Source organism: Passer domesticus, chromosome 18, assembly GCF_036417665.1.
Source record: "Passer domesticus isolate bPasDom1 chromosome 18, bPasDom1.hap1, whole genome shotgun sequence".
Taxonomy (NCBI): domain Eukaryota; kingdom Metazoa; phylum Chordata; class Aves; order Passeriformes; family Passeridae; genus Passer; species Passer domesticus.
Window position 1 is genome coordinate 8,832,030 of NC_087491.1, and position 11,349 is coordinate 8,843,378.

At 48.3% G+C, this 11,349-nt stretch overlaps 1 protein-coding gene and 1 long non-coding RNA gene across 8 annotated transcripts in view; both read right to left on the minus strand.

Annotated features, from left to right (window-relative positions):
- Positions 1-7,628, minus strand: part of RAPGEF1 (Rap guanine nucleotide exchange factor 1) — an 84,233-nt gene extending 76,605 nt beyond the window's left edge. For 4 of the 7 annotated variants that reach the window (XM_064394087.1, XM_064394086.1, XM_064394085.1 and 1 more), the window contains exon 1: positions 7,415-7,627. In XM_064394087.1, the coding sequence (XP_064250157.1) occupies positions 7,415-7,439 (25 nt within the window). In that variant the 5' untranslated portion in view covers positions 7,440-7,627. Of the gene's footprint in view, positions 1-7,414 lie in introns of all 7 variants that reach the window. The other 3 variants (XM_064394084.1, XM_064394081.1, XM_064394080.1) reach the window with 1 other exon arrangement.
- LOC135283250 (uncharacterized) lies at positions 194-7,187 on the minus strand. Its single transcript, XR_010349096.1, has 3 exons — positions 5,217-7,187; positions 2,352-2,435; positions 194-256 (listed from the first exon to the last, which is right to left on the minus strand). It is a non-coding gene; the product is annotated as an uncharacterized LOC135283250 (long non-coding RNA).
- Positions 7,629-11,349: the final 3,721 nt, after the last annotated feature.

Genomic DNA, 11,349 nt, shown 5'->3' on the forward strand with positions numbered 1-11,349 from the left:
TCTAAAGGTAAGGGATAAAACAATATGTGCTGTGCATTTGGAACACATTGTTTTGGCTCCCATTTTAATTATTAAAGACTCCCTGCAAAGTACAGCTGAATGGATACAGAACTATTTATTCAGTCTCCCAGTAAAATTCTATCAAGGTTTAATCAACCAGCCAAGCTGCAGTATCTGCTTCCTTCAACCTTACCAGCTGTGAGTAGCTATTCTTTGATTTTAACCTCCGCTGATTCTTTCCTTTCTTTCCAGAAGCCTAAAAAAGAAAATTCTCATGAATTTTCTTTCAAACCCCAAGATTTTGTACACGTCAGGGATGAAATTAAAGATCTTGTTTAGAATATAAATGGGACTGGTTCAGTGAATATGTTAAGTACTCAACAAAGGGCATCCCCCCATGAAGCCTTCAGAGAGAAAGAATGAGAGCATGAGAGTGCAAGCAAGCTTTAACCTCTCTCCCTGGGCAGAATAATGGATTAGGATTTCCTCAGAGGAACTGATGGCCATGCCAAGATGTTAACTTACATCACAAAGTGCACAGGATTTTCATGGCACCAGAAAAACTCTACCCAAGCAGCACACTGTCACCCAGGTAAAGTAATATAATGCAAAACATGTGGTTTTTTTCAATTCAAAAAGCCTAATTTCTATAATTAAGAAATCTCTTCTTTAGTCCTACCCATGCTCATTCGACCCTCAGAGTGGTTATAAAACGGGAACAAAAAAATTATTTAGAATATAGCTCTTTTCAATTCTCAGATCTTTTAGATACTTTCCTAAATATGATACAATAGAAAAGAGGTGTAGGAGAACCAGCCCTCCCAAATACTGTGAATATTGTACCTCCCACAGCACCAAGTGAACACCCTGATACAGGCTCTTCCCTCTGCTTGTCTCTGTTCACCTCTCCCTTGCTTTCACAAGGAAACATTATCTTACAAACCCCACAAAAGGTGAGCTGCTCAAAGGGATTTAACATGAAGAGACTGTTTCCAAGCTGGAGAGCTTTCACTGAAATATGCAACCCAAATAAAAGCAGATCAATAACGTGATCCATCAGCCTTCTCAGGCTGCTTCACAGAACATGTGAGGACATCATTTCTCTCTCACACAGATGAAATTGTTTGCTCTGTCACTGCCAGTGTCAGACACCTTAAAAAGAGATTGGAAATGTATTTTTAAGAGTGGATGGTGTGGGTCAGGGAATAAAGCCGTAATTTGTCAGGATGCAGTAAAACGTGAACAGCACAACTGCAGAACATTCCTTTGGCAGCACGTCCCAACCTGCAGGATTCCTGCAGCTTTTCCGGATTGCTGAAATTCATCTTCTGTCTCTTTGCCTTGGAACAGACCCCACGAAAGCCGTTGGGAACGTCCTCCTTGCCTGATTTCCCCCTCTGCCATCCGTCTTGTCCTCTCCTCTCTGCTCTCCTCGCACGCAACTCAGCCCTGCTCCCTCCTCTCCCATCACCAGTGGGTTGGGCATCCTCTCAATTTTCTCATCTTTCAACCCATTCCATCAACGTGTGATGCTCCTTTTTCCTTCTCTGGCCACCTTTTTATACACCTCGGAGTGCTGAGGCTGCAAATTCAAACTTGCAAAGACAATAAATCTGGTTTTCCTTCAACCTGTTCTCCCTTTGACTTCAAGCCCTGAAAATGACACACTGTTCTCCCTTACCATCCCCTCATCCTATTATGTTCTACAATATTTCTCAACTGTAACCAAATTTTAGTTATTTAGAAAAAAAAATTACAAATAACAAAGCTAATATCCTTGCAATAGCTTTGTGATTTTAATACTCTTTCCAAGACACTGGCTGAATCCCTTAGTCATATGCTAACAAACAAAAAGGGAAAATGTAACTCCAAAGCAGAATTTTTCAAGTATTCAGGCACTTACAGCGTAATAAATTTTCAATTCTTTTCAGAGAGAAAAGCCTATTCTGTCACAAATCTGAGACGGTGAAGGACCCCTCTCCATGCATAGGATTTTTCTGCAGATAATGTAATGTGTCCACAGGCAGAACACAAGCTGGAAGGATTCATTTCATGCTAAATAACAGTACACAGAGGACAAGAGCTTCCCAAAGTAGCAAAAGATCCCAAATCTCCAGTTCCAGTAGAAAAAATGTTGTGACTGTATGCTTTGGAAAACTGAACAAGTTATATCCACTCCATGTATTCAAACTATGCAAAATGATGGGTGTGGTGAGGAGGGGGAGAGAGGAAGGAGGCTATTAAATCACCTTACCTGTAATTCTGACATGTAATTTGTTATTTTTAATATACAACATAGTTTCAGGTGTTTTATCTGGCACAAAGACAGAAAATGTTCTTTATCATCTTACCTTTGCTGGGGTACAAGGGATCTTCCAAACTGGGTGCTACGGTAACAAACAACTCCAGCTCCCACTAGCTCAACTGAGAGCTACCTATAATACACATAAATGACTGACTGAATTAAACCTGATTAGCCATCAGATGCCTCTGCCAAGGAAGGGACAACATCTCTCCAGCTTCTTTAAAATGAAGTCTAGAAAATTAACTCTTTGTGTTCCTTCACTTGCAAATGCTGTTGAGATTCTGGATGGAATGCTCTCCTTCCAAGGATTTTTAAGTCAACAGCAAAGCTCATTTTGCCAATTCCACCCTCACGTTTTCCACTTTGGAATAAAGAAAGTCTTAATGTATATTTCTTTTTAAAAAAAAGACCACACCTTTGCATTAGAATCTATCTGCACCTTCAACAGAGTTACTAGAGCAACAACTGCAATTCAAAACTTCCAAAAATATGAACAAAACCCCAGGGAAACCTGAAAGAGAAGTTACAGATTGACTCCCTTCCCTGGAAACAAACACCCAGGTTTCTTCCACTCAGGTAACACATTGCAGCAAGCAAAGCCACACAAGTGAATCAAGAGATCTAAATGAGGGATATTTGTTTTACCATCTTGACTGACAGTGAACTTCCACTCCTCCCTCCGCCTGCCAGGAGGTCAGCAAGAGCCAGTGAGTTACCACCACATAAAAATCACAACCAAGAGATATATTTAGTCACTGTGGTTCAAGGAAAACGATTGCTTACACTGAAAATAAATCTAACAATTGTTTCCAGTTTCTGATTTTCACTGACTAAGGCACAGCCCAGCTGCTTCACATTCCAGCAGTCTTCAGCTGTCTTTTTCCTCCACTCCTTGCCCACTTCCTTCTTACAACTGCTAAGACCATCTCAATCCTGCAGCAGTTATCCCACAGGCTACATTTTGGAACACACCACCTGTCAACCTACAATGGCTTACAAAAGATGTCAAATTCTGCTCCTTGTGCCACTTTGTAGAAACCAGCGATCGTCTTGTACCTGTATTTTACCTCTACCCAAAACCAGCCTGAATGGTTGATGCTGTTTAAAGAAGTCACAGTAAAACACACGTGGGATGTTTCTATGGGAGCAGCACACAGGAGGAAACAGGAGGTGCTAAAACCTGACTAAGGAAGAATTGGAACTGAACTGCCTTTGGGGTTGAGAACTAAGTTTTTTGAAGGGTCTCATTTTCAGATTTGCAGGTAATTCCTACTTTGCTTGAAAACCACCAGCAGAGAAGCACTTAAGCTGGTCAACTGCAAAATTTTCTAACCTGAAACCCCTCACTTAGTATTGAGAAATATGGTACAGCTGTGAATGCACAACAGAACTGAGAGAGTCCTGCCTAGTAACCCACCTAAGCATGACAGACAGAGAGAAACTGCATCAAACTGTACAGGTACATAAAACAGGCAGGCTAATTTCCATAAAATGATCCAAGGCATGATGACAGTTCAAAATATACCCTCTGCAAAAACAAAATCTCCAGGAAACTTCACATTTGTACAAAAACATTAGTAGATGAACAATTCAGGATCACATAAATTGGCATGAAGGACTCCAGATGGAACATTAAATTCCTACAAAGATGGGAATAATGTCACCTCCTGAATCGTTTCTTCAATTTTGTCATTTTCTTAAGAACAGAGTTCTCCTGGAATTACCCCTAGATGTTTATCCCACCAGTACTAAAGGGTGAGAATTTGAGGTGAATTTGCTTATCAGGCAAGTGCCTATGAGTAAAAAGTAAAGCCAACAGTGTTTTTGGTCTACTGGGAATAAACACATCCCATTGAGTCCTGAGCAGAACAGAGATGACTGCCTGCACTCCAGGTAGCTAACACCTGAAACAGCTCTCTCAAACACCCTTTAGCAGACAGCTATTGGAAAAGCAGGTTCACAAGGGAAATGAAAACCCTGAAAGAAATAACAAGACTAAGAGTGAAAACACCAAGTAGAATAAACCTTCAAAATATGGCACCCATATGTTCTTTGGTTTCAATAAAAGGGCATTTTTTGACTTGTTTCACGACAAGCTTTTGGTTCAGAGCTGATGGTGTCCAATTCCTCCCTTACTCTCCCTGAGTGATGGAGAATTCCCTGCAGCACGTAATCCATCAGGTAAATAAAAACAGGAATTCGTGCATCGCCATGGTAACAGGAAACCAAAGCAGAATCTGTGACCTTCTCTGCTCTTTCTTGGCATCTCTATTTTGGATTTCACATCAAAAAGGGAGAGAGCAAATATTTTCTGAAAGTGAAGACAAAAAGTCACAGTTCTGGAGTAAAGAGAAGCCAATGGCCATTCCTGCTCTTCAAGCCAAGGAGGGCTCTGCTGTGGAAAAGTGTCTGGGAGTCTCCTGATGGGAGCCTAACAAAGCAGGGGCTCTAACACTACCAAACCCCAAATACACCATCCTCTCCTGCACTACCAGATGGCTGCCCTTCACTCTGAAGCAGAGCTCTGAATTGCTCTACAGTGACCCTTCTGTTGATTGAACAGCAGCACTGAGAGGCTCCAGAGGGAGCTTTGTCTGCTCTTCCCTCATGGACAGGATGGAAGCTGTTATCTCTAATCATTTCTTATTGTTTTTTATTGAGTGACAACAAGGTGTTTCAGTTAAGGACCCAGGGAGCAGATGTATGAGGGTCTCTGGGGGTCTAACCCTGCAAGGGGTTAACACATTTTTTCCAGCAGCCTGTCTAGACGGACACACAAGTTAAACCAAAGCCCACTCCAAAGTTTGGCACCATGGCTTGTGACCAGGCAATAGTCTTTTATTTATAACATATTGCATGAATTTCTGTCCTCGTGAGAAAAATAAATTCAAATGTACATGAATGCACAGACCTTGGACCTCACAGCATTTGTTTCATGAGTGTGTATCCTTTGTTCTGCTACTGTACACGTTTTGACAAACATTACCCCTGAGTGGCTGTGGTGTCACAGGCTGTGTTTATTCGGTGACGCTATTAACCAAACTGTTTGTGTCAATCAGAAGTTCAAACACTCAGAAGCAGAGATGGAGACACTCCTGCTCTGGAACAGCTGGCTCCCAGCCCTCCTTTCCTGCCTCTTCTCCTCCCATTTATATTTGGACTGGATTTTTTTTTTTTAATATCCTTCCTAAAGAAATGAAAGTACAAGCAGTTGAAAGACGACAGATTCCCAGATTTATAGTTTCTTCTGTTCAGCAAATCATCACTGTGATAGACTTCCACTGGAACAAATATCCCTGCAGCAGTGCTTCTCCCACTGCATCTTCCAAGTGCACTCACAGCACTGACCTGGGGATGGATCTTGCACGATCCTTGAATTCTTCAGTGGGAGCTCAGTGTGGCTGGTCTCTAGGTTGTGCAGGGTATGACTTTTATATGGTATTTTATTGCTATTATATGGTATTTTATATGGCATTTTATATGGTATTTATATTTATATGGTATTTCTTGGCCTCTCTGTTCTATTGTTTATGGAACCGTGCTGAGTTTGTGTGTGTCTCCAGAGTCATCTTCCTGTGCCTGAACTCCTCACGCTGCCTCTCTGGTGTGGAGCTCTATTTACTATTCTCCCAGGGTTATTTACTGCACGCGAATAAACAAAACGTGATCACTTATTTATACGTCTGTAATTACTGTCTACAGTTACTAAATCCCAAGCCAAATTCACCTCCAGCATAAACAAGTGGCAATTATTCCAGAGCTGGCCCGAGGTCTGTGTACTCTGCTAACACCTTCCCTGCTCGCTGGAGTAAGGGACCAGCATGGAAAAACTCTGCAGGAGCAAAGCTACGCTGGGATCCTCTGAAAGGGATGGAGCAGGGGATGAACCTGCGATATTTCTGGAGTCACATTTGTCCCCTGATGCGGGGCACACTTGTTAGACGGGAACTCGGCGCGAAGAGCTGGAAGCACGCCGAGGTGCCGCGCTGCTGGCAGGCTGCTCATCCCCCGGGGCCGCTGCAGAACGCACGGAGCGCACCAGGCTGCGAGGAGCACGGCCAGAAGGCGATGCCACCGACCGCATCCTTGGAACCGGGGATCCCTCCCGCATCCCTGGCTGCTGTCCTGGGAAGGCTGGATGCTCCGCACAGCCTGGATGCTCCGCACAGCCCCACCAGGGCTGCTGCCCTGCGCTGCCCAGGAGCAGACAGCCGAGCTATTCCCCACCATGAAATATACAAAGCAGCATCGATTTCTCTCTGCTAATTAAATGCAACATAATTAAACTACGTAACTTCGCTGCTTGATTTGCACAACACTAATTGAATCTTTAAGCGTACTACTCCCACTACAGAGAAAAACAGGGTCATTCAAGCATCTAAAGTGACAACTGAGAAGCAGGCACGACTCCAGAAGCGCAGAGAGACAATATGATCCGTGCTGGAGCGTTTCCTTGTGAGAGCTGGAGGAACCTCAGCAGCCTCCCCTGGCTCCGGCTCCTGTGAGCACCCCAGGCAAAGGGGAAGAGGGAGGAAAAAACCTGCAAGTTCCCTCTGACATTTGCCCACGGACTCATCTTTTCTCGCCCTGCACAAACACCAGGAGAGGAAAGTTGGGAGAAGTTGAAATGCAACCATTGCGCGTAGGCCCCAAAGCGCTGCAGCGCCCGGCTGGGCTGATGCTCGGCAAGGACGGAACGGGTGCGAGAACGTAAAAATTAAAATAAACGCACTAGGGGGGGAAAAGAGGACAACAGCGAGGAAAAAGGAAAACGCGGAGCAGACACAAAGCCCGAGCCAAACAGCGCCGGGGCACGGCAGGAGCAGCCCCGGGGGGACGCGCAGAGCATCCCCCGCGGCCCCGGGCCCAGCCCCGGCGCGGGCCCCGCTGCCGCCCGCGCTGTCAGGAGCCCCGGGGATCCTCCGGGGCGCGGGGGTCCCTGCCCGGCTCCCCCGCCCCGCCGGGCCGCGCCAGGCCCGCGGCACCGCCGGCAGCTCCCGCAGCTCCCGCAGCGCCGGCGGCTCCGGCTCCTCCGCGGGGCGGGCGGCGAGGGCGGCCGCCCGGCGCGTCCCCGCCTCCCGCGCTGCCCGCGGGCCTGCCGGCGCTCACCTGCTTTCTCGATCTTGCCGGACATGTCGGAGCCGGCGCTCGGCGCTCAGGCCCGGCGGCGCACGGAGCCGGCCGAGGGGCTGCCGGGCTCCCGCTGCTGCCGGGCGCGGTGCGGGAGCGGCTCCAGCGGCGGCCGTGGAGCTGCGCCCGCCCCCTGCCCGCTCCGCGGGGCCGCGACGGGAAGGGGCGGCCCGGGGCTCCCGCCGCGCACGCCCAGCGCCCGCGCCGCCTCCCGGCCACAAAGGGAACCGCGGGGCGGGGCCGGCGGCGGGGCGGGCAGGACTGCCGGCATCCCGGGATGGGCATCGGGATCGAGGGATGGAACCCCGGGATCAAGGGATAGGCATTGGGATCGAGGGATGGAACCCCGGGATGGGCATCGGGATCGAGGGATGGACCCCCGGGATGGGCATCGGGATCGAGGGATGGACCCCCGGGATGGGCATCGGGATCCGGGGATGGAACCCCGGGATGGGCATCGGGATGGAGGGATGGGCATCGGGCTCGAGGGATGGAACCTCGGGATGGGCATCGGGATCCCGGGATGGGCATCGGGATCGAGGGATGGAACCCCGGGATGGGCATCGGGATCCTGGGATGGGTATCGAGATCGAGGGATGGAACCCTGGGATGGGCATCGGGATCGCGGCATGGGCATTGGGATTCTGGGATGGAACCCCGGGATGGGCATTGGGATCCCAGCATGGGCATCAGGATTGAGGGATGGAAGCCCAGGATGGGCATTGGAATAGAGGGATGGAATCCTGGCTTGGGCATTTGGATTGAGGAATGGGCATTGGGATTGAGGAATGGGCATCAGGATCCTGGGATGGACATTGGGATCCTGGGATGAGGATCAGAATTCCAGGATGGGCATCAGGATCGTAGAATAGGATCAGAATCCCGAATAGGCATCAGGATCCAGGGATGAGGACTAGAATCCTGGGATGAGGATCAGAATGTTGGGATGGGTGTCGGGATCTTGGGATGGGGTTGGAATCCCAGGATGGGCATCAGGATCCAGGGATGTGTCTGGCTGGGAAGGAGCACAGCAGATCCGACCTCCTGCTCAAGGAGGGTCATGTCAGCACATGGCACAGGACGGGTCTGGGACAGTGCTGAGGGACATTGCACACCCTTCCTTGTCTCTGTTCCAGTGTGTGATCATTGCACGTGAAGGAAATCCTTCCTCGTGTCCAGGTGGAACTTGGTGTGCATCAGTTTCTGCCCGTTTCCTCATATCCGAGTGGTTGGCACCGCCAGGAAGAGCCTGGCTGTATCTTCTTGGCATCCCCTTTTAAATACTTACACACATTAATGTGGTCTCTTCTTGAGGCTGAACAGCCCCAACTCCCTCAGTCTTTTCCTAGGAACTCAGTTGGTTTTCCCCCCAAAATACAATCCTTGGGATGCACGGCTGGAAGGAGCAGGGACCCCCACCCTGAGCTGTCCAGGGATGTCTTGCTGATGCTCCTGACCCTTCAGCATCTCCTCAGGCCTCACAGGTTCTGCCTTTTTCCAAATTCACTGCCGTGGCAGAATCTTTCTTTTGGAGCAGTCAACAGCAAAATTAAAATCAATTAATTACAATTTACTCTCTACAACTGTCAGCAAGAAGGTTTAGCAAGGTGAGGGGCAGCCCAGGCAATCACCAACAGAACAAGGGGAAATGGCTTCCAGTTATGCCAGAAGGTCCAGATTGGATATTAGGAAAAATGTCTTCATGGAAAGAGTGGTTAAGCAGTGGAAGAGGCTGCCCAGGGCAGTTGTGGTGTCACTGTCCCTGGAAGTGTTCAAAAAATGAATAGAAATGGTTTAGTGGCCAGTCCAACCTCACTAGAAGGTTGGACTTGATGATACTGGAGATCTTTTCCAACCTTAATGATTCTGTGACCCTATGAAAAGGGAGCAAAGGTGGGATTTGTGCAAAGCTGACTGCAACAGGACACCAGTGCTGCTGCCCCAGAGCATCCACAGACACCCCAAACGTGAGCCCAGGCTGCCCAGCAGGGCTGCTGGAAGCCCCAGAGCAGCCACAGCCAGCCCTGTGATCCTGCTCCTGCTCCCTGGCACCCTCAACTCTGTGTCTGCCACCCCAACCACACACTGGCTTCAATCTGAGCCCAGGGAGCAGTGGCAGCTCCCTGGGGACAAGTGGCTTCACTCCACAGGGAAGTGACAGCAGAGCCCACGGGGAGGGCTGCAGGCAATCATAAAATAATTATGGTCCTATTTGGAAATGAACTCATTTCTACAACTTAATTAGGGGCAAACACCTCAACAATGACTTACAGGTAGCCCTGTGCTGTGGGCCAATAAATCTGAAGGCTGGTGAGCTGTCAGAGGCTGTTTACTTCCCTTATCAAATAAATCATTCACGAGGCTGCTATTTTTGTAAGCATTCCCCACAACTTTGAAAGTGACTCCATGAGCCTGTTCAAACATCTCACACACCCAGGGCTGGGCAGAAGGTATAGCAGGAAATGTCTAACAGGCAGAGCATGCATTTTTCTCTCATTAATTTTTTTCGTTGAGAGGCTCGTGGAGAGTTCCTGAGCGCATTTGCTTAATAAATCCAATAAAAAAAAAAATAAAGATTTAGGTGGAGGCTTTCCTCTGGCTCGCACAGATGTAAATGGTGGCTGCTGCAGGCACGCTGAGCTGTGCTGACTCACTGGGATTAGTGAGCAGTAGTAACAAGGAGCTGCAGCGGGTGATGCTAATGAGAGCAGACCCGACTGGGAGTACACACAGGAAGCAGACAGATGAAGTAACAAGCTGCTATTCTTACACCCTCCCGTTTTCAGACTTGGGCAAGGGAGAAGGAGCGTGCGTGCAATAATGTGAGATATGAACAGAACAGCTACTAAATTGGAAGGTCTTTTCATAGTCTCTGATATAAAAAGCCCCGTTGTGCCCATGATGTGTTGCCTTCCGGGGGATGCTGGAGTTTCTCTTGTGGTTTCTGCATTGAGATGTAACTCACAACGCTGGGAAAACTTGATGCTTCTAAATATCCCCTGGAGTCAGCTGGGGAAAAACGCCTCAGAGCTGATTGTGTCCATCTGAGCGTGCTGTTAAGGGCAGAGCTGTGGCCAGGAGAGCAGGAGGAGATCTGTGAAGAGAGATGTCACTTTTCAGGCTGTTACAGAGTGGTGTGAGACCCACAGGGATGGTTCTTGCAGCACATTTGGATGCAGGGAAAGGGATGGCAGTAGCTGGTTGTCTTGAAGAGGGAGCAATGCTGGAACACCCTACAAAGAGCCAATTTTTCAGGTGCTGATGCTACATCAGGAAGAAGAAATCAAGAATATGTTGGGTGATTAAGAATATGTTGGGTACCTGCTTTGTTATCAGATGAGAGCACAGTGCTAAGGTTCACCTTACCAGATGTGGGGGCAACATCTGGAGCCTCCTTCCCCAAATATTTCTTCGCTGGGAGAAACTCCCTGGCAGCAAAAGCTGCTCAGCAGATGGTGGAACCCCTCTCCGGAGGCAGCACCCGGGGAAAGCCAGAGCCACAAACTGTAGCCCCACAGGGTCATTTCCTGCTCTGAGTCACTGGGCTGTACAACTGACCCACTGAACGGGGGAAATTGTGCAAGAAGTGCCAGCCAGGCTGGAGCTGCAGCTACAGAGCGCTCCTGCCCTCTAGTGAGGGCTCAGCCCCAGTCCCAGCCCTGCTCTCCTGTTCCCCTCCGGTTTGTGGCACCAGGGCTCAGGTCCTGCAGTGCTGGGAACACCCCGAGTGTGCAGATGCGAGGCTTGACTCTATGTTTTCACAAGGTTGGTTTATTATATTATGATATATATTATATTAAAATACTACATTAAAACTATACTAAAATAATAGAAAGAAAAGATTGATCAGAAGGCTAAAAAAACCAAAAATAGAATACATAACAAAATCTTGTAACCGAGAGTCCGAGCCAGCT